The sequence below is a fragment of the Stegastes partitus genome, unplaced genomic scaffold (genome assembly GCF_000690725.1).
Source record: "Stegastes partitus isolate 25-593 unplaced genomic scaffold, Stegastes_partitus-1.0.2 Scaffold401, whole genome shotgun sequence".
NCBI lineage: Eukaryota > Metazoa > Chordata > Actinopteri > Pomacentridae > Stegastes > Stegastes partitus.
Window position 1 is genome coordinate 131,459 of NW_007578132.1, and position 23,229 is coordinate 154,687.

The 23,229-nt window shown below is 41.0% G+C and overlaps 1 protein-coding gene across 2 annotated transcripts in view; it reads left to right on the forward strand.

The window, feature by feature from the left end:
* dock9b (dedicator of cytokinesis 9b) overlaps positions 1-21,546 on the forward strand; it is a 62,377-nt gene extending 40,831 nt beyond the window's left edge. For both annotated transcript variants that reach the window (XM_008285407.1, XM_008285406.1), the window contains exons 21-52: positions 226-312; positions 420-509; positions 673-788; positions 1,214-1,283; positions 1,398-1,523; positions 2,204-2,275; positions 2,363-2,509; positions 2,735-2,818; positions 2,919-3,030; positions 3,157-3,335; positions 3,613-3,720; positions 3,821-3,932; positions 4,104-4,234; positions 6,529-6,643; positions 6,744-6,810; positions 7,631-7,678; positions 8,200-8,336; positions 9,285-9,400; positions 9,499-9,636; positions 9,786-9,968; positions 10,106-10,219; positions 11,250-11,465; positions 11,611-11,668; positions 13,667-13,773; positions 14,633-14,755; positions 15,495-15,608; positions 16,527-16,673; positions 17,466-17,676; positions 18,182-18,372; positions 18,462-18,562; positions 18,710-18,848; positions 20,406-21,546. In XM_008285407.1, the coding sequence (XP_008283629.1) occupies positions 226-312; positions 420-509; positions 673-788; positions 1,214-1,283; positions 1,398-1,523; positions 2,204-2,275; positions 2,363-2,509; positions 2,735-2,818; positions 2,919-3,030; positions 3,157-3,335; positions 3,613-3,720; positions 3,821-3,932; positions 4,104-4,234; positions 6,529-6,643; positions 6,744-6,810; positions 7,631-7,678; positions 8,200-8,336; positions 9,285-9,400; positions 9,499-9,636; positions 9,786-9,968; positions 10,106-10,219; positions 11,250-11,465; positions 11,611-11,668; positions 13,667-13,773; positions 14,633-14,755; positions 15,495-15,608; positions 16,527-16,673; positions 17,466-17,676; positions 18,182-18,372; positions 18,462-18,562; positions 18,710-18,848; positions 20,406-20,522 (3,876 nt within the window). In that variant the 3' untranslated portion in view covers positions 20,523-21,546. The remainder of the gene's footprint in view (positions 1-225; positions 313-419; positions 510-672; positions 789-1,213; positions 1,284-1,397; positions 1,524-2,203; positions 2,276-2,362; positions 2,510-2,734; positions 2,819-2,918; positions 3,031-3,156; positions 3,336-3,612; positions 3,721-3,820; positions 3,933-4,103; positions 4,235-6,528; positions 6,644-6,743; positions 6,811-7,630; positions 7,679-8,199; positions 8,337-9,284; positions 9,401-9,498; positions 9,637-9,785; positions 9,969-10,105; positions 10,220-11,249; positions 11,466-11,610; positions 11,669-13,666; positions 13,774-14,632; positions 14,756-15,494; positions 15,609-16,526; positions 16,674-17,465; positions 17,677-18,181; positions 18,373-18,461; positions 18,563-18,709; positions 18,849-20,405) is intronic.
* Positions 21,547-23,229: the final 1,683 nt, after the last annotated feature.

The following is a 23,229-nucleotide window of genomic DNA, read 5'->3' on the forward strand; positions in this document are numbered from 1 at the left end:
TGTAGAGCAGTGCAGCTACATATGAGGGTCAGGAGATGAGCTCCATGTGTGACATATTGTATGTAGCCTAGCAAGGGCTGCAACACATAGGCCCAACTCACTCCCTATTTACAATCCATTTATTAGCTACACCTACACAAAACTACTGCCGTCTAATACAACAGCCCTGCAGTAATGTTAACACTTTGAGAGAGTTGTCGAATTGATGACCACTTGTCATTGCAGCACTCTGGATTGGAGATCAAATGGGTAGATGGAGGCAAACCTCTGTTCAAAGTCTCGACTCATCTCGTTTCTACAGTCTACACTCAGGTATGTACACATACGGTACAATTTGTCTGTCATAATATGTCAGTTCATCTCAGCTGCCTACTCATCCCATATCTATGTGAAATATTTACATAACATGTTTCCGTTAGGATCAGCACTTGCACAACTTCTTCCACCACTGTCAAAGCATGGAGATGTCAGAACAAGCTTCAGAGGGAGAGCTGGTCAAGTACCTGAAGGTATTTAGAGCTCCATTTATTTCTAAAGCCCCAAGAGAAATAGAGCACACCCTTTTGTTCATGCCCCATCAAACACAATCTTTTCATCTAACGTTTGAGGGAATATGACAAGCTGCTGTCTACATTCATTCAGTATTTGTTTCTTTTCTTACCTCCCTTCTAGAGTCTCCATGCAATGGAAGGCCATGTGATGGTCAACTTTCTGCCCACCATCCTCAACCAGCTGTTCTGTGTCCTGACCAGAGCAACACATGAGGATGTGGCTGTCAACGTGACCAGGCAGGCCACACACACACACACACACACACACACACACACACACACACACACATATGAAATGCATGAGTTCCAGCAGCAGAAATCTAAGTGATACAGCCATATTTTTGGTCTCTTTTAACAAACTTTTTATGTGCAAAATTATAAAAACAGCACTTCATCTGGTTGTCATCCCACAGACTGTTCCCCATTTCTCTCTTATTTTTTATTTCATATTAGACACTAGCATGCATGCTCCATGGATGTGTTTTAGATTTCCATTGTGTGTGGTTAGTCTTTGAAGCTCAGAGCAGTGTGTAAATGAGGTGTCAGTGCTTTGGAATAAAAACATGTCATTCCTATCTTTGGATTGTTCCTTCTAGCAAGTCTCACCTCTTGCTTTCTTATTCTTTCTTGTTTTTATTTCATTATCTGTTTCTCTGTTTTAGGGTGATGGTTCACGTAGTAGCGCAGTGCCATGAAGAGGGACTTGAACATTACCTGAGATCATATGTCAAGGTGCTGTCTTTTCTCAGTGTATTTATGCTAATGACATCCATACAGTGCATTTCTACGCTTCTGTAGAAACTGAGTTGATTCTGATGATTTTTTCCTCCCTGTCTGTGCTCTCAGTTCGTGTTAAAGCCAGAGCCTTATTCCTCCACCAGTGTGAAAACCGTCCATGAAGAGCTGGCCAAAGCCATGACAGCCATACTCAAACCTTCCACTGACTTCCTGACCAGCAACAAGCTGCTGAAGGTAGCTTACATTCTCAACGATTTTACTGTACAAAGGCAAAAAAAAAGAAAAGAAGGAAAGAAACTGACGGATTAAAAAAAGAACAGCCCAACAAACTGTGGAAGTGGCAAGAAAAAGTTTTAATGTATTTTATTTCACTTCACACTCCAACTTTAAAAAATGAAAATGAAATAATAGAAAAATAATTCAATAAATTCAATAATCATACATGATCATTGATTTTTAAAAAAAGTCTAATTTATGACATTAAAGGTAGCCTAGTCCCAGCAATTCCACAGAACTAGCACAACTGCTATGCTATTAGCTAGCTAGCAGGACTAGGACTACTTCTATTGGATGTTTTTCTCTATCATATTGTAAATCATCATACGACGCTCTCATAATACTACTTAATTTACACATGCAGAATAACAAAATGAACTACCAAGTCAGTAAGTCAGTTCTAGCTTTAGCTAAGGCTACAGCTCGCCAGCTAGCTTTAATTTGTCTTGTTAAATGACTGCTTTACCTTTTTACAGGACTATTGCCCTTTAATGTGTCCCTTGCTATATAAATTAAACACAAGAAGTTACATATTCATGCAAAACTGCTGCTAAACATTTTCCAAACAGAAGTTAATGTTTTGTAACTTAGCGTAGCGCGCTAGCTTTACTACCACTGACTCTGTGTTTGTGTCGTAGCATTCGTGGTACTTCTTTGAAGCTCTGGTGAAATCAATGGCTCATTATCTCATAGAAAGCGGGAAGGTCAAGGTATGTCTGTTTTAATCTTCTCGAGTCTTCTCATCCTGAAGGTGTTGCCTTCCAGGCCTAACGCCTTTTTGTGTTTCCTGTGGCCAGCTCTCCAGGAACCAACGGTTTTCTGCTTCCTTCAACCATGCAGTGGAGACTCTGGTCAATATGCTGATGCCTCACATCACCCAGAAATACAAGGACAACCTGGATGCTGCTCGCAATGCCAACCACAGCCTGGCAGTTTTCATCAAGGTGGACATTCCTCCCAGTACTTGCAATGCAGAAATAGTTAGAGTTTGAAAAATTGTTCCTTGGTTTGAGGTTTAACACCTAACTACACAGTCATGTATAAACCAATCCTTACTCCAGATTGTCTGTTTTATAATTAAAACAATTATTCAGTTCAAACCAAAGAAAGTGTGTACAGCAAATGCTTAATGAGTGTTCACTCACGGTATTTGTCCTCTCAACACTCAGCGCTGCTTCACATTTATGGATAGAGGCTTTGTGTTCAAGCAAATCAACAACTACATGAACTGCTTTGTGCCTGGAGACCCCAAAGTAAGCAGCTTTCTTTTTCAGTGGTTTATACAAGTCATTAAAAATGAAATTAAAGCAAACACAAAGCCCTGAAATGTAATTTTTCTTATCTTCATTCCAGACTTTGTATGAATTTAAGTTTGAATTCCTGCGGGTAGTTGGCAACCACGAGCACTATGTGCCTCTGAATCTGCCCATGCCCTTTGGAAAAGGCAGAATACAGAGGTTTCAAGGTAAAAAAAGACACACAGCTCACATCAATTTTATCTGTGAAGTTTATCCTTTATTTTTGTGCTTGCCCTCTGAAGCGGACATATCTTGAGCTGAATGTTATTTCTGCTGACGGATGCCGGCTGCAGATCTCCAGCTGGACTACTCCCTGACTGATGACTTCTGTCGAAATCACTTCCTGGTGGGCCTGCTGCTGAGGGAAGTGGGTGGAGCGCTGCAGGAGTACAGAGAGATCCGTCAGATCGCCATCCAGGTGCTGAAAGGACTGATGATCAAACACACGTTTGACGACCGCTACGCTGCGAAAGTAAGTTGAGCTGCTCATGACCACCATACTGCACTTCCAACAGTGTGTTTTTATCAAAGCATGTGTTTGATGTAGTATGAGCAGCTTGGAACAGTGTATTCTCCTCTTTACTCCATTCATCACTTTGGCCTAAAGATGATTTTACAACCCTAAGCCTTTGGGTAAACTCAGGAAGTGGGCCTGCTAAATTTATCACCAACAGCTAAGCATAAGTTCGACTTTCTATCTGAAATTTTAAATTATTCGACTCACGAGCACCTTTTTGCTGTCACTCCAGAGCCAACAAGCCAGACTGGCCACGCTCTACCTCCCTCTGTTTGGCTTGCTTCAGGAGAATGTCTATAGACTGGACATCAAGGAGTCAACCCATCTCAGCAACCACAATGTAAGCCTGACATCTAGTGGAGGGAAGCACCAATTACTGGTATTAGAATACTTTTTTCTAGGATTTCTGTTGCAGAAATAATTGTTGCTTTGCATACCAGAATGCAAGGGAGGACTCTTTGGTGCCGAACTCCATGGTGACGCCCCTGAAACCTGGAAGCTGCATAGAAAACGCTCTCCACAAAGATGTGTTTGGCGTCATCTCTGGAACAGGTGACTCCTCTCTCCCCTTGTCTTACCAATGATGAGCACAGAGTCAGAGCGAATGCAGCTGGAATTTACACTTGGTCTTTGTAATGAGCAATGTCAAGTTATAAAGTATAAGTACTTGTGTGTGTGCCAAATTTTCCTTAAAAGTATGCCTTACCTGCTCTACCTCTGCAGCGTCTCCTCACAGCTCCACTCCCAACATCAGCTCGGTTCACCATGCAGACTCCAGAGGCTCCTTGGTCTCCACCGACTCTGGAAACAGCCTGCTGGACAAGAGCAGTGACAAGACCAATTCCCTGGAGAAGGTAGATGATGACTTAATTTGCAATATTAATGGATCCATCCCACGCTCAATAAAGGGTGTCAGTCCTGTTTTAGGGATTGATGTCTGTGCTGATTGAGTTTCAGCTTTAATAGACTGAACTACATGTGTGTTTGTATCACTGATTGTTTTATCAGCTTGATGTCTGATTACACGATAAATTTCCCTCATAAGAGTTTAATAGCAGGTTTTTTGGGGGATTTTTTAAAAAATTGGACCTCAGTGGTGTTTAACTGACTCTGAATGTCTGTGACCTCTCTGTGTGGGACAACACACACTAAATATGTGGGAAATTTCTCTGCTGGTAAACAAAAGAAATATAAATATTCAATCAGTTTTAGTATTTGCAGCAATTTGTGTGATATAAAAAAGTCTTTATTGTTATTTCTTTATTTTATTGCAAGTGTACAAGCTGAGTGAGTAACAAAGAGTAGGATCACCACTTCAGTGCTTTATTGCATTTGGTTTAATATGGCAAAAAGAGAAAAAAGATTTTGTAATTATTAATATTTTACATGCACAATAAGATAAGCATAATATCCAGCTGTCTGTGGGTGTGATTTAGGCTTTATTTCACTCATCCAGGCTAGTCTTTTACCCATCGTGGTATCCTATGGGGGTTCTTATCAAGACAAAAGTCAGGAGTTTGCAGTAAAGTAGTAAATATAAGAGTGTGTTATTAGTTTTACATTGCACTACTCTACCATTGTCAGACACATGTTGGGCAGTAAAGAAAAAAGCATCACACTTTATGCCACAGCAGAAAACCAAGAATTAAAGGAGCCAGTTTACAGTTTCATGATCAAAGTAGCTCTAAGAAAGCCAGACATAAGCCTCATTTAAACATAACTGATGATCTGGGGAGAGCTGAGGAATAAAACCTTGTTGATTTAAGTCATAATTCTGAAGGCAGTTTTGCAAAATTACAGAATATGGAGCTAAAATCTACAAATCTGCTCATAATTGTAGAAACTCAAACATGTTTCAGAACTTAAAGTGATTCAGCATAATTTCAATGCAGCCAATATGAGAAAATGTAAACAAGCATAGGCCTAAAACAAGGCTTGAAATAAAACAGCAATACCTACATGTGCCTGTACATGGTTTTTAAATGTCAGGTGGAGCAGCACATTTGCTACAAATCAATATGCAGCTTCTCTATCTCTAGACATGAGTAGGGAGAGGGTGAGAAATGACTCCTGTGGACTGGATCGAGATCACTGACCAGGACATGTGATCATACAATCACTCCTCCTCCCCTAAGGGGCTAAATCATGTCCACATGGTGCCTAGGTTAAATTCGATATAGGCCACAGGTCTGTGAAAACCAAATAATTTAAAAGTGAAGTCAGTGTCAGTATAACAGACAGGTTAAGGCTGATAGCTTGTACAGCGTCCTGTGTCTTATCTTAATTTTGCATCATCTGGACTCTTGGACATCCGTGCCCTCCTCCTTCCAGAGTTCCCTCAGCCCTTCCCCCTGCCCTGTAACTGCCCTACTGAGCCAAAAAGACAGATTTACCAGGAGGCACTCGGTCAATGTGCCCCCTTTCCCCCTCAACCGAGAGGAGCGAGGCCCACCTCTGAACCAGGCAACAAAGCGGGTCACCATGGACTTCTCTCTCCTCACCGTGCCCCTGCCTGACCTACCGCAGGACAATGACACTGAGAATGAAAAGCCAGCTGAAGGCCAGAGGGTGGATGGAAATCACGAGGAAAACATACCTATTCAAGTATTCTGCTTGACCTGTGTTACGTCTCCACCAGCAGCTTTTGGTTATATTCGCACAGACTCTTGCAAATTTGTGATTTGTAAGGATTCAGTCGAGCAGATTTGATGTGGTGGAGCCCACAGCATGCAGCAGTTTGCTCATTTCTGTGCAGTATATCCAAAACCCTCCTTTTCTGAGTGTCCCACTTCAGGGAGTTTTGGTGCTGTTACCTCTGCTGAGGCTGATCTGACCTTGTAGCCTTTTTCACTTGTTGTCTCAGATCCTGTTACTGTAAATGCATTTCTTAAAACCTGCAATTGATGTTACGACCTCAAAGCACAGAGCTGCTGCAAAAAAGCAGACGTTTTTTTTGCCCTTGTGGACGCTCCTACCTCTCCCTCCTCTCGTCAAGGAAGTTCTTGACATTTCTCATCTTTGAAGTTTGGGTTGTCTGAGTGATGTGCGTTACATCTTTGAAGTTTCGGTTTTTCTGCAACACTGCTGAGTGATAACTTTTTTCTCCTTCATTTGTTCTGTGTTTCTCTGCTTTGTTCTTTTGCATCAGAACCAGTGTGCATCGGCTCTTGGCAGCACTGTGCTGCGCTGTGACAAACTGGACCGGGACGAGATCAAAAACCTGCTAATGTGCTTTCTGCATATCCTCAAGAGCATGTCAGAGGGTAGGACAGCATGTCTGAGTCGTGATGCTGGATTTGGACACGTGACGGTGTCTAATAATAATCTTTTCTGACTATTTTGTTATGATTTTGTCACCCTCAGAGGCACTGTTTGCTTACTGGAACAAAGCAGCTCCCTCAGAAATGATGGACTTCTTTACGTTAATAGAGTAAGTACAGAGACAGACAACTTCTTTATGATTACATTCATGTGTGGTGAAGGTGTGGTTTGTGTCAAATCTCAGTTTATAATAATTCAGATTTTTAATTTGTTTAATTTGAACCAGAATACTAAGATTGTTAAACAATTTAACAAGCACAGGAAACGCATACAGCATAGCAGCACATGAGCTCTAAAGGAAACGTTGTGGGAAAAGTAGATCAGAAAAGTTCTTTCACCTTCATATCTGTGCATTGCAGCTGTTACTCGGCAGCAGGTTGGGAAGGCATGTTATCTTCTATAAACATTGCTAAAATGACAATATTTATCAGCCAGACCATGTGTGACGTGACATTTTGACTGGAAAATAAACCAAATCTAAGCTTAAAATCCTAATATTTTATCGAAATCCCATTGTTCTTCTTGTCTCATTTACTTTTACTGAAAATAAATAATCAAAGAAAATCATCTTTTGTCAACATTTTTTTTTACTATTATTATTATTATTATTATTATTATTATTATTATTATTATTATTATTATTATTATTATTATTATTATTATTATTATTATTATTATTATTTATGGCATTATAACCATGTTCTACTGCAGAAAACACATTTCTGAGTTCTGTCTACTTCTGTCCATGGTTGTGGTATTTTCATAGAGATGCAGGACTTTATATTGTAGTGATAAATAAATTAACTTACTGATAAGACATGACCCCAGCCGATTAGAATTTATGTAATATTGTAAGCTTAAAACTCTACTCCCTGAATGAAAGGTTCAGTAATGCTCTCTCATTGTGCTCTTGTGTGGTTTTTCTGCAGAGTCTGTCTCCATCAGTTCAGATACATGGGGAAGAGATTCATTGCCAGGTAGAGTCAGTGTTGGACGGTCTGATGATGTCTAAAAACTAATTTCCTTTATTATCTCTGCAATAATAAGACTCACACCCACATGGAGACTGACAAAGCTGAGTCTTCACTGAACTTTCTAATCTTTTGCTCTTGGTTTGTTCTCTCATTCGTAACACTGCTGCCAAGTTGTTTTGTGGTTAATGTAGCAGCTCCAGGCCCCTCCCGCATGGGTAAGAGATCGCTGCTTTTCTTTCTCTTTTTGTTGTTGTAAATGCATGATGCTCCCATTGGTGTCTGTCAGTTTGAAAACCACTTTGCATCCTCAACATTCATTTATCTGCTGCGTTTCATCTGCTCCTGTTTTCTTCTACAAGATCTTCAGACTGACACTTGAAAATAACTGTTAAGTTGCATTGGTGGTTTGTTTGAATTCATCTGATCCTTCTGTTTCTTTTTATCTTCGTATTGACTTTTCTGTCTTCAGACAATACGCCATCCAGACTTGCTGTTTCTTGTGTGTTTCTCCTCTTCTTCGACAGGAGCCAGGAGGGGGCGGGGCCTGTAGCTCCAGACAGGAAGTCTCTGACTCTGCCTGTGTCTCGAAACAGGGCAGGGATCCTGCACGCCCGCCTGCAGCAGCTGGGGACTCTGGAGAATGCTCACACCTTCAACAACAGTAAGCCCTAAGTGGAGGAGCTTTATATTACAAAACAATGAAAATACATTAAACAGATTTAAACAGACGATACAGTCAGACCAGGATAATCTGGTAACATTTCTTCTGTCTCCGAGTTGAACACAAATGTCACAACATTTCTTCAGATAAGAGCAAAACATCAACAAAGTAGAATAAAGAGTCCATACATGTGAGACTTCAAGGTACCTTGATAAGATTTAACATAAGATTAGACTTTTTAGGCACAGAAAGGTGGATGAAGATGTATCTGCAGCTAATTTGCAGAATTGCATGTTTATTGAGCGTTAGCTTGATGAGAGTCAGGACTTTTCAGTTGAGAAATCATTTATGTCTATGTAAGCTACTGAAAAACCATCAATATGTTTGTTTCTAATTATTACACTTTGATATAATTTGTGATTCTATGAAGAAACGAGTTGACTGATTAGATATAGGAAATAATGTACGTACTCTATATATAGCGTCTGCTTTGTAGGAGATGTTGTCAGATTTCATTTTATAGAATATATTTAAGGCACGTCATGTTCCTTCAGTGAAACGTACTGTCTCATAGTGAGTCCAATATAACCGGTGCCCAGCATCAATCATGTCAGAGCTGATCAGAATCTCAATGTTTTTGAAAGGAAAAGCCACCTGTCAAGACTATTTCTTCTGTATTTGACGAATCAAATTGACCAGATGAGAACATGATGTTTAACTGAATTAATTAGACCATGTTGACAGCAGCTCTGGGCATCAGTTCATCTGTCTACTGACCTCTGCTGGTGGAAAACAGTAACGACAATAACAATAACAAGACTCCAGCATCATGTCAGCCCTTGGCAAATAATCCTTAGTCATTAGTACCAATCAGCGAAGCCAAAAAATACCAGCAGGCCATAGTGTTGCTTTAATAAAGTGTTACCTCTGCCTGTGCGTTCTGTGCAGTGTACTCTCATATGGAGGCAGACGTGAGCAGTCAGTGCCTGCTGGAGGCCAATGTGTCTACGGAGGTCTGTCTGACAGTCCTGGACACGCTCAGCATCTTCATCATGGGATTCAAGGTAGTGGCAGACTGTACACTCCAACCTTCAACATGCACAACATCTTAACCCTGCTTTCTGACTGACAATTAACCAACATGCTCATCCTACGTGTTCAGACCCAGCTAAATTCGGATCTGGGCCACAATCCCCTGATGAAGAAAGTTTTCCAGGTGCACTTGTGCTTCCTGCAGATCCCTCAGTCAGAGGCTGCCCTCAAACAAGTCTTCACCTCCCTCAGGACTTTCATCTACAAGGTGAAACTCACCTTGTAGTGATTTTAATACATCTGTGGATTTCAAATGGAACCTGAAATACTGACATTTCGATCTTTTACATATGTCATAGTTTTCTCTTGACATGTTCTCTTCTAATGACACTAAAGCTGTGTTTCCATGTCCTCCAGTTCCCTTGTACCTTCTTCGATGGCCGGGCCGACATGTGTGCCTCTCTGTGCTATGAAATCCTCAAATGTTGTAATTCCAAGCTCAGCTCGATCCGCAGTGATGCTGCCCATCTTCTCTACTTCCTCATGAAGAGCAACTTTGACTACACAGGCCGCAAGTCCTTCGTACGAACACACCTGCAAGTACGTGTCTATCTGAGTCCGGCCAAGTGTGACATTTTGATAGTGGTGTTTTCTTCTTTTGTGTGTGACCTCTCTGATGTTTACCCCGGCCTGTGCGTCATTAGTTTAAGTTGATTTTACACATCTTATTCACTTAGGTGGTAATTGCTGTCAGCCAGCTGATCGCTGATGTCATTGGCATCGGGGGTACCCGTTTCCAGCAGTCTCTCTCTATCATCAACAACTGTGCCAACAGTGACAAAAACATCAAGGTGAGGAGTGCGATGATTCATTTTTTAACTCTTTCCGTGACAGAGTGACTCAGGAACAACAGATTACTAAAAAAAAAACTAGAGTTCATTAATATTCTAATAACAAAAGTGTTAGATACAGGGTCAGATTCATAGCTTTCATCCTAATCTCCATTTGAACATTTTGCCAAGACTGCAGGAATGTTCTGCTGAAATATATGGCTACAGTCAGATTAATCCTTATGTTTGAATATTAGACAGGAGCTTAAAAAAAAATAAAACTCAATTCTCTTTAAACTGACTCACTTTTGTTTTGTCAAAGTCCAGTTTTATTTTGGTTTGTCTCTCATAATATTAATGCTCAGTCACTGGTTTTCCTCTTACGTCTAAATTGTGGTCAGGTTCTTCATAAATGTCTGATTTCCATTGATATGCTAAAGTTTGCCTGACCTCCCAGCAGCGTCTCATTGAAGTCAGTGAGGGCCCCTCCAAAAGGTTTAGCTTCTCTTTTTAAAAGTTGTCCATGTTCTGAGATCTGCTTTAGCTCACTGTCCTGTTGTGGAAATTGGCCTATTTTAATTTTACTTGACTCGATGACATTTGCATCCAGAATTTGCTGATATTTAATGCAACCTGTTGGATTCTGATTTAGTTTCCAGCAAACACGTGTTGATTAGCCCCTTTTTTACCCTTTTAAAAAACCTAAATCAACATTGGAAGACACAAATTCTGATTTGCTGAAGTTGGTATTGTAGTGACAGAAATACTTCCAATGTTACTTTCATGAATAATTTGAATTAAATTAAGGTCACCTTCATTTATTTACATCTAGTCATGAATACTGTCTCATTCATTCCTACCCGGAATGAGTTTGAACCTTCAGTTATCCATACAGGCATGTTGCCCAGTACTAGTTTTGCAATTAGGTAACACATTCCTCATGTTTTGGGCGTAGACGCTTTAATTTTTGTGTCTTGCTTTGTGTCATCCTTAACATTAATCATGCAAAAACAGACACACAAGCCTGATCTGTCGCTGTTGTACTGTGCAGCACACCGCCTTTCCTTCAGATGTGAAGGACCTGACGAAGCGCATCAGGACTGTGCTGATGGCCACGGAGCAGATGAAGGAGCACGAGAATGACCCAGAGATGCTGGTAGACCTCCAGTACAGCTTGGCCAAGTCCTACACCAGCACCCCCGAGCTCCGGAAGACCTGGCTAGACAGCATGGCTCGCATCCACAACAAGAACGGTGATCTTTCAGAGGTACTTTCACAAGAAAATTTTACATTTGGAAATCAGTGAAACCTTAAAATGCTGCAACATGCTTGAACGCCTTGCTGTTCCCTCCAGTAAGGTGTTATTATAATCACCTGTGAATTGACTCTGTGTTCTTATTCTTCACCTACAGGCAGCCATGTGTTACGTGCACGTTGCTGCTCTGGTGGCTGAGTACCTGTGGAGGAAAGGTAAGTTGAGATGTGGGAGGGTGGATTTCCTGGTAGCGGTCTGGTTCCCAACTTTATGCCAACATTTTTATGATCTGTATGTAGAATCCATGAAACATGATTCTGGTAAAGGTAATCGCTGTGGGAAGAAAATGATCCTGCAATGACTGATTAATGAACTCAATAAAACTCATTTAATTGACCTGTTGTGGAGTGAGAAAAGATTATGGAGAGTAATAAAAGTCTTTATATCTTAGAGATATCAAAATTAGAGCAGTCGGCACTAATTCCTCCTCCTTTAACATGGAGCTAAAAAACAGTAAATCAGTTTAACAACAATTATGAGAATGAATTAGAGGATTTGATTAATTTCTGGGTCAAAAATGCTTCTTTTGACTGCAACCATGAAGTGAGCCATGTTCTTCTTATTCCACTCACATCAATACAGATACACCGTCATCTGCCCCCTGAGTTGTGGTCCAAGGGTCATGTGCTCACTCCTGTGTTCAAAATGCTGCATTGTCTAGATAAGATCCTCTCGTGTTTGTTGCAAACCGGATACGAAGTCCAGACTTTGGAGGGGATCTGTTGTATAACACGACACTTTTTTCTTTTGAAAGTCAACAGTTCATTGCAGGGTCAGAGTGTTAAACAGTCGACTGAAATACCTGCAGACTTCCCTGAAGCACAAGAATCATCTTATCAGTTGCATTTATATGTCAAGTTAGTAATTAAAAATACATACAAACATATATACATACATCCAGAAACACACACACACACACACTCCTACCTTCTTGTGACTGATTACAGATGATTACAGCTGCTGACGTCTTTGATCTACTTTAAATAGGACCTATTTAATACACTCATTAGACTCAGCTACAACATTACAATTCTAAAGAGCTGAGTACAGATCTGAAGAAGCAAATCATTGACCTAAACAAGTCAGGAAAGTCACTTGGAGCCATTTCAGAGATGATCCAGACCCCAAAAGTAATTATGCAAACAATTGCTTGGAGGCATAAAGTACAGGGCAAAGTTATGTCACTGTTACGAGCAGGAAAAAAAAGCCAGCTATCACCTGCTGCTGAGAAACAATTGGTCAGGATGAGTCAACAAAAAGCAGGTCTGCAGTGAATTAGAAACTGCTGAAACACAGGTATGAGTGTCCACAGTCAAGTGTGCTTTATATGATCATGAGCTGAGAGGCTGCCGTGCAAGATGGTCGCCCCTCCTCCAGATGCAGCACCGTAAGGCTTGTCTGAAGTTTGCTGCTGATCACATGGACGAGGCCTTCTGGAGGAAAGTTCTGTGGTTGGATGAAACAAAAATTTAACTATTTGGCCACAATGTTTGGAAGAGAGAAGGAAAGGTTTACCCACAAGAACACCAAACCTACCGTTAAGCATGGTGGTGGTTGTATCATGCTCTGGAGCTTTAGCTGCAGAGAAGAAAAGGTATTACCTCCACGTTCTTCAAGAAAAACTTATCAGCCAAAGGTTGGGTTTTGGATGCAGTTGGGATTTCCAACAAGACAGTGACCCCAAACAGACATCAAAAGTTGTAAAGAAATGGCTAAACCAGGCTGGAATGCTGGCCCTCCCAAAGTCTTGCCCTTAACCCCATTGAGAATCTGCAGAATGTGCGAAACAAAGAAGTCTATGTTAGAAAGCCAAGAAATTTAATTGAACTGCACCAATTCTGTCAAGAGAGATGGTGAAAGATACAACCAGAAGCTTATGAGAAGCTTGTAGATGGCTACCAGAAGTGTCTGCTTGAGGTGAAAACCATCCATCCATCCATCCATTTTCTAAACACCGCTTAACCCTCTGTAGGGTTGTGGGGGGCTGGAGTCTATCCCAGCTGACTCAGGGCGAAGGCAGACAACCACACACTCACATTCACACGTATGGACACACGTATGTGTGAAAGTGTGTTCTTTTTCTTTTGTTATTTAGGCTAATGAAAACAGTTTTCAGTGTTTATTTCACTCTCTGGTCGCGTTCTCTATGTTAGGTATGTTCAGGCAAGGCTGCTCATCTTTCCGCGTCATCACTCCAAACATCGACGAGGAGGCGGCCATGATGGAGGACGTAGGGATGCAGGATGTTCACTTCAATGAGGTTAGGTTTTCTAAATTCCAGATACTTATTTTAAGTACTTTTAGAAGGCTTTTAATAACCTGCAGCACTATGGATCTTTCCTCAGTCTAGAACCTGTGTTTTATGTATTGGCTTGTATGTACTGTTTTTACGGCTTTGTTGTAAAGCACTTTGGGTACCTTTTGGCTATTGCAAAGGGCTATACAAACAAAATTTCATTGATTGATTAATTGATTGATTATTACCTCACATGTCATGCAGTGACTGCTTAGAAGAGCTGTTATCTCTCTCAAGAGTAATAAGAGATTAAACTAAAATAAGTGTGGACTTTGACACAGGGCTTGGTGCATTTGTTGTTTCTGTAGCAACACTCAACTGGCAGAAGGAACAGACTTTGGAAAGGTGCTGTTGGGGTCAGCACACTGACTCCTCAGGGTCTTGATCAAGGCAACTTCAATGGGGGCAGGGGCTTGTTGACACAGAGGCCTGAAACCAGCTCTTCTGATAAAGTGATAACTCTGTCAAGTTGAAAGTGATGGCTTGACAGTGTGCAAGCTTTTATGAGTTTGTCAACAGATTTGCAGGCAATGAGCAGCACTTTTACCTTCCATCTGTGATGAAAACCTTCTTTTTATGAGCTGGAGTCAGTGTCATGCTCCAATAAAAAGAAAGGAGATAATGGGTCTATTACCTCCCACATCTGCTGTCTTTGCAGGAACACTGTGCTCCGTTTAAGTTCACTACAGCCTCCAAGAAAAACAAGAATAAGCAAAAATGTCCCTCTTTGTAATGTTAAATACTCTAAGCTGGAATGACAGGCAGGAGGGGAAAGTTTAATGAAGCTTACACTTTTTTTCTGTGTGCTTGTGTTTGTGTTCAGGAGGTGCTGATGGAGCTGTTGGAGGAGTGTGGCGATGGTCTCTGGAAGGCTGAGCGTTACGAGCTCATTGCTGATGTCTACAGGCTCATCATCCCCATCTACGAGCAGCGCAGAGACTTTGAGGTAATCTACACAGCGAGCAGAGTTACAGACAGCAGCAGGGGTATTATCACTTCATCCTGCCAGAACACACGGTGTGCATTTCTAAGGCTTTTAAGAGCACAGGTGAGCTTTATGTTTGTGTATTTAGTTATTATGATGGCTGGACATTAAGTTTACAGACAGACAAGGGCAAATTATGAAAGAAGAGATAAGTATTGTCCATTATTTTCTTTCTTAATTGACTTGCAGACTTCTCTACTTGTGCTGTAATAATAGAGTTATTCCTACATAAAGGAATTTTGGCTCCCCAAACAGGTGTTAGGCTGCACCACAGTAAATCCACAGACACCAACATGGTAAGAATTAGGATTAAAAGAAAATATGAAGCCAGTTTTGTGACTTGTAGTGTTATTTACTCAAGCATCATAAACATTTTGTTGGTCAAATGGTCAGCAATAGTGGAGAAATGAGTAGAAACAATCTGTACTGTATGTGGACTGATGATGATGACTCTTGTGTATATCACCTTAACCTTATAAAACCCAAAGAACACAAGGGGAGTTATTTGCTTCTTACCTTCCTGAAACACCTCGTTTGAAGTTCAAGCTTTTTGTCCATTACTTATCCACATCACCATGAAATGCATTAGCCTACTTTGGTTTGGCACAATGAACGAGCAGCTGCCTCGTGGTCCACAGTTGTGTTCTTGGTTGATGGTCATGACAGTTTCTGCTATTTGTTTTGTGTTCTTGTTGAACAGAAACTGACACACCTGTATGATACACTCCACCGTGCTTATACCAAAGTGATGGAGGTGATGCATACTGGAAAGAGGCTGCTGGGCACGTACTTCAGAGTGGCCTTCTTTGGACAGGTACATTTCCAAATTACACACACACACACACACACACATCAGCAATACAGTGACCAACACTTTTTGCCTAACATGAATACTAACTCAGTCCAAATGCTTGATAGCATGATTGTCATTTTATCTCTTGTCCAGCACAGGAACATTCCCACACACACACACACACACACACACACACACACACTGACCCACACAAACCCTTGAATAGGAATGGAATGTAATCCTACTAAAACTCTTTTTAATGGAGATTTCTTTTCTTTTTGTTTTCTCCCCCTCCAAGGCTGCGGTAAGTGTGTAGAAGTGTAGAGCTGTGTGTGTGTTTCCTGGTGTCCTCTTCCATGTCTTTATATTGTTTCATGTGCTTTAATTTGATTAGTGACACGTAGTTGTACATTTCCTAGATGTAGCTTTGTAGTGGACTGATGATTGCAGTGGAGAACAACCTGGCTTCTAGAAGTGTTACAATAAGAAAACAAAGCCCATTATATGAGTTTCACTTTTTTTTGCTGTATTTTTCCCCTCAAGCTTTTGTGTTTGAGTTGCAAAGTGCCACACAGCCTCTCTTTTTTCTTCAGTATGTGATGCTCCACTGAGTAACCTCCCCATTAACCTTTCCTTGGATTGACCAACTCCCTCCTTCAGTGATTCTCCCGCCTGTTTCCACCGACACACTCATCTGTGTGCTTTATCACAGACACACAACCAAGCAGTAGTTATGTATGCACAAACATAACCACAACCAGATGGTATGGTTATGTGGTAAACAGGCTGATAATTGCATGTTTTCCCTCTTTTTAAATTTTTTAGGGGCTTCTCTGTCCTTGACTAGTTACAATCACCCCGCTTAAAAATAAAAAGGATGTTTTCTTCATCAGCTCGTGTCTGTGAATACTGTAGTAATCTTCTGTATTTGTGCTGCAGGGCTTCTTCGAGGATGAGGATGGAAAGGAGTACATCTACAAGGAGCCAAAGTTCACTCCGCTGTCTGAGATTTCCCAGAGGCTCCTGAAGCTCTACTCTGATAAATTTGGCCAAGAGAACGTCAAGATAATTCAGGACTCTGGCAGGGTAGGCCCACAGTTGTGTGCATTTCTATGAATGTATGAATGGTAAATGGTAGACCCTAGCAGTTGTGCAATGGTCTGGCATGCATTTTATTGTGAGAGGGAGTGTCACAACATGGCTCAAGGTTAGACAAAGGAGGTGAGGCTACCCGTGAGTTGTGACTGAAAACAAGTGTGTGAATGTGCTTAGTTGTCTGTCTCTCCACAAACGTCATAGACAGTGTGCCAGTCTGGAGGGTTTCTTTCCCATCATGTAGTGAGTGAATGAAATGCTTCCAACACCTTGTAAAGCTACAGCTTGATATTCTGTGAAGGGACTAAACAAACATGTGTTCAGTGGTCTGTTTTAGAGGTGAAGGCAGCAGCATTTTTTTAATCTTTGGTCAGACCCCAGCTAGCTGTTTGTTGTTGCTCTCACTCCTGGCTGCAGCTCGACAGACAGGATAAAATCTCAACAAAAACATGAAGCCTTTTTCCCAAAATAAAACAACTCCTGGTTTTCATACAGTCTTAGTGGTATGAAAGCAGGAGGCTGTGGTAGAGCAGTTGTCCTCTGATCATAAGGTTGGCGGTTGGGCAAGACACTGAACCTGAAGTTTCTCCCAATGGCAGGCAGCACCTTGCATGGCAGCTCAGTCACCACTGGTTATGAATGTGTGTGTGAACGGGTGAATAAGAAACATACTGTAAAGCACTTTGAGTGCTGCTGAGGTAGAAAAGCACCATATAAGTGCAGTGAATTTACCATCTTACCACAAACTTATATAGAATATATTTGTCTCTCTTGCACCCACAGGTAAACCCGAAGGACCTGGACTTGAAGTATGCCTACATCCAGGTGACCCACGTCACTCCCTACCTAGACGATAAAGAGCTGGAGGACAGGAAAACCGACTTCGAGAAGAGCCACAACATCCGACGCTTTGTGTTTGAGACGCCGTTCACGGTGTCGGGCAAGAAGCAGGGAGGGGTGGAGGAGCAGTGCAAGCGGAGGACCGTGCTTACCAGTAGGTGTTGATGGACACGGTGTGTCAACAAGAGCAGCTTAGGCATCAGTTTTACTCTAAGAAATATCACGTGTAACAATGAAAAAAAACACATTTTCTTTCAGTCTTATCGCAGCAAGGCGGTCGGCCAGGAAGCAAAACACATGAATTTTATCCTGCTTGTCACCTGTTATTGTTGATTACAGTGAACTGCAAGTGTCTGCTTTAGAGCCAGTCACTTGACATGTAAAAGCGATAAGGCCAGGTGAGGCTGATTACTGCGCTGTTCAGGTCCAGGTGTTATCTTCTGACTTGTCAGTAATCATGCTGACGGACACACTTATGATTGTTTACATGTACAGTGAATCACGGTTTATATGAATGTGATGAATAGTAGAAACTGTGAAGACACAACGAAGACACATGATAGTACGTATAGAAGAGGTCTGTACATGTCACTGTGTCCAAGTAGCACTTTCTGACATTTCACATCATACCTTTTCCACCCTAAACCTACCTCCCCCAGCCACCCACTGTTTCCCTTATGTGAAGAAGCGCATAGCAGTCATGTACCAGCACCAGACCGACCTGAGCCCCATCGAGGTGGCCATAGACGAGATGAGCGCCAAGGTGGCCGAGCTGCGGCTGCTGTGTTCGGCCTCTGAGGTGGACATGATCCGCCTGCAGCTCAAACTGCAAGGCAGCATCTGTGTTCAGGTACAGGAGAGAAGATGAGCCTCTAAATTGTTTTGTTTGTTTTTTTTTTATTCACAATTAACAATCTTTGACCTTGATTTTTTTTCCAGGTAAACGCTGGTCCCCTTGCTTACGCCAGAGCCTTTCTAGACGACAGCAGTGCCAAGAAATATCCAGACAACAAGGTCAAACAGCTCAAAGAGGTCTTCAGGTACTGATTGAATCATCTCCATATGTAGACATATGTACACATTGCACCTCAGTGTGTTTGGCTGTGGAGAACAGAGAGTGAATTCCTACTGCGCTCATCTATTTGTGTGTTAAAGTAGCACTAAAATGCTCGGGTGTCCCTCCTCAGGCAGTTTGTGGACGCCTGTGGTCTGGCACTGGGGGTGAACGAGCGGCTGATCAAAGAAGACCAGCAAGAGTATCATGACGAGATGAAGGCCAACTACAGGGACCTGACCAGGGAGCTGTCAAACATCATGCATGAACAGGTAAGAACGCCAAAGATGGCAGTGCTGAATCATTCAGACCACCATGCAAAGTATCCGCTGCAGAAATGACTAGTATGTGAAGGTTCCTGATTTCTGTTTGTTTTTTGACTAGTGAGACAAAGAACCCAGACAGAACACTCTGTAAAGAGACCTAAACCAGGTCTGATGTGAATTTATAACTTTTTCCAAGTGCTCAAAGAATTTATTTAGTTCTGTTTTAACACACTTCTGCTAATTTAGCAATTAGGTAAGTAATCAAAATGTCTTCACTAGTGAGTTTCCTAACAGACTGTAAATAAGAATTGAATTTCCCTTCTGGGATAAACAAAGTATTTTTCATTTCATTTCATTTCATAAGAGTTGTGATTTGCTTTGGCGTTAGAAAAGTCCAACAACGGCTGATTTGACTACATAACTAAAAATAAAGGACGAATAATTATTACAGGAATTTTATGAAGACAAGGAAATATATTATTATATTTTATCATGAGTTATATTACCTTAATTTATTTGTATATTTTTTTTAATTGATTTGATTTAGCTTCACTCTGTTCTGTGATACGTTCTTTAATGATTAGATGCCATCTTTTGTTGCATTATATTGGTTAGAAAAGTACACATTTTAACTGAATAAGCTTCTTTGGCTAAATATATCCACCATGTGCCGTGTGAAAACATTTAAAGCTGTGCAGCGTTTCAGCGTGTGTGGCATCAGGCTCAGTCGTGCTGTTCTCTGCTGCAGTCTGCTGCTCATTTACTAACCGTGTCTCTTTTCTCCTGCTCTCTTTGTGCCGCCCGAGCAGATTGGATGGTAATGCTGCTTTTGTCATGTGATAAACTTACTGTTGTTGCTATATAAAGGAACAGTAAGGGGCTGCAATAAAATATAGAGGTGATGGTGTGGCAGGGTCTTTTATTTTATACAAGTTGTCCTCAGTTTTACAAATATTTTCATTGGATCCACCTTTTTACTTTGAAAAAACTGCAATACTCTTCCCCTAATATCTCAAACGAATGTTTTTTCTGGTTTGATTTGGCAAAGCTGATTACTTTTTTCTTAAATCATCTTGTTTTTATCTTGTTCATATATTAAGCTCCTATATTATTCTACTTTGCTCCATTTATTTAATGTGGGATTGTTTTACTCCATTAGTTTTCAGGCAGTACAAATATGCATAAAATCAATAAAAATGAGCATGTAAAGGGAATACTTGATACTTTTGTCCCAGGAAAGCATGCCGATGGAGCCTCTGCAGACAGACGAAATATTCTTAGTATATGGTATTTTTCATGTTTACCCTGATATACATGAATGTCATGTTTTTAATGTAATTATTTTTTCAAAAACATTTTTCACAAGTGAGATGTAAATGTGGCATAAGGAAACATTTAAAGACCATTCCTTGGTCCTCCCAGAAATATAGTCTCCCCTTTGATAAAATGAAAAAACACATCGCATTACCTTTCCTACAGTGCCTAAACTTGTCATGCATGTGTGTGTTTCAGTTTTAAACATCATAAAATATCCTCATCTTTCTAACTGACGGTTTCTTCCAGATAAACCCAGTGGAAGACAGCACAAGGAGCGCTCTGTCTGATTCCATGGGCATCTTCAACGCTATCAGCGGCACACCAACCAGTGCCAACCCGCATGGCTCAACCACCGTACTCTGAAAGGAGTGTTCCCCACCAGGCTGCCACCTCCGTCACCACTAATGATCGACCTAAAGGATCAGTTATGATGCATTCAAAGACCCTGCTACCAACATCCATTGCTGTTTTCTCTCCTGCTACTTCTGTACATGTCATGAGCTGGAAAATCAATGAATTGTTCTTGTTTCCTATGGAGACTCCAGTCAACACGGTTGACTTTCATACATTTCAAAAGTTAGAATATTCTTGCCAGACTTGGGTCATTTATCCTTGTGAATAGTTTGTTTTGTCATATGTAAGAAGGTTGAAGCCCTCCTCAGCAAGCATGCGTCCAGTACTGTGACTGACAATAAAATGTTTTCTTGTCTCGAGTCTAAAGCCCCGTCCAGAAGATGTCGTCCTGGGCTTGAAACAAATAAAAGAAACTTCAGTATTTGCATCGGACCTGAGTTTACACCGTATCTGTTTTCGACTGCAGGGCCTCTATTCGTGTACAGTGTTTGTAAGAGAGCACTTTAGACAGAAATAAATAAATGCCACTGCTGTAACTGCACATCCATTCTTGAGCTGATGCACAGTATTTTTGCATTTCTTTTTTCTATTCTTTTTCTATTGTGGCCCAGTTACAGCAGCGACATTTTTCTTTTCAGCTCAGAAGCATCAGAGTCTATCTTTTATCTGAACTCGGACTTTTGAAAGAATTATTTACTCTATTTTAGGCCAATGGACGTGTATGGAACTGTCTAAAGCCAAGTGAACCACGATGTTTTAACCTATTTTCTGTAAAGAGATGTGTGTGCAATATTTTCTATTGTTACCAAGGCTACCTACTGCACAGATAACCACTCTTGCCAAAGACATTTGAAAACGACTGTGCAATGCAAGACAAGGGTGTGACAATTTGTCATCTGCCCCTTTGTTTCTTTATCTGTCATGTAGATGCCTTTTATTATCTGTGAGATAAAATTAAAAACACATTTTTACTCAATGACTGCTCATGTAAATATGTTTCAGACTTACAAATAAATAAAAATCTGTCATAATACCTTCTTTCTAGCTTTGTGTCTATAGACCAACAGTATGAGAAGCAGGTCAGACAGCACACTCCTGTATCTTCAGATTTCATCCCTGTTAACATCTGTTGAGAAATTATTTTCCTGTATCTGATCTTGTGATGACTTAGCAGTGAAGATATCTGCTTACAAAGGTCATATTTTAGTTTGCCAAGGAGCTTTTATTGTTGCCTCACCTTATATTATGTTCTTTGATGGTATTATTTTTCCACCTTTTAAAAAAAAAAAATTTTTTAACCTAATTTAGCGAAAGGCCTTTGCTGCTGGCCTTTACTCAGAATCACTGACTTTCAGCAGCAGTGTATGTTTATAATGAGTGCTTTTTTTTTTTATCCAATCATATTTCAGCCCTCCTGTTGCCAGGGTCACAGAAATCTGCCCTGAGGCCTTAGGATCAGAAGTGCAGGCACAGGTAGCTTAACATATATTGTAATGAAACTGTTGCTTTAACCAATCAGATTGAGAGTTGGTGGTACCAGGGCCAGCTAGCTGGCTTACGATGACGTCGGCACTTCCACGTCCTCTGATTGGATGGTCAGAAAGCTTAGCCAAAGCTAGCGGTTCCTGTAGCATAAGCTAAAACTTTATCGTAAAATAGACAGAGTGACTGAACTGTTTATGCTGAAAGAAAGGAGGATGGAGTTTGTGTTAAATAATCACGTTTCTGGTGAGTAAAATATATATTTTTGTCATTTTATTGGGCTGATATTGATGCTCCTGTTAGATGTGCAGAGTTATCACCAGAAACTTTTGACAGCGGAGGTCTTAGCGACACTCCCCGTTAGCTAAGACGTTAGCCGCTAACGAATAGCAGCGTTAGCAGCGAAGACGACGGTAGAGAAACGAGTTTCTTAGGAAAATTTGCACGTTTTACTTTAAATTATGTCAAATTTTCCAAACACCCAGCTTGAAAGACAGCGTAGCGGGCAAAGACACGGTGTTTTTTCAGGGGAACAGCGGTGAGAACCGTGACGTGATGTATATGGTGTAGCTGTGGCGCAGTTAATGGAGATGTGTTGAATTGTTGTAACTGGGTTTCTGGCTTTAGTGATGCCAGGGTTCCAGCAATACTACAGAGGAACGGCCCGCTACGTCGCTGCCTGAAAAATTACGCTGCACATTGGGCCGGAGCTGTCTGGTGACATGATAAGAAATAAAAAATAACTCGTTCCCACGCATTAGTAAATCGTGGCCACGAGTTATTACAGCGTGGGAACGACATAGTTAAACTGTGGCCTCCTAATATTAATATGAAGAAACAAGGAAGTTGTGGAGCAAATTTCACATTGCGGTCATATCAGCGCACTTGCATGAAACATGGAGCATTTTGATTTGATCTGATTTGATTTTAACCTTGCAATGAACTACACTGATATCCTGCCATCCTGCCATGAAACACAGTGTGATAATTATGTCGTTCCCACGCATTAATAACTCATGGCCACGATTTACTAATGCGTGGGAACGAGTTTTTTTTATTTCTTATCGATGTCACCAGATGGGCTCCGTAGCTACGTTATTTTTGAGGGTATGTAGCGGGAAATATTTAAGAACAAGCCTCGATACAGTTTCTCTACCGTCGTCGTCGCTGCTAATGCTGCTAACGGTTAGCGACCGAAGACATTAGCAACATTAGCTAAGACGTGCCGAACCCG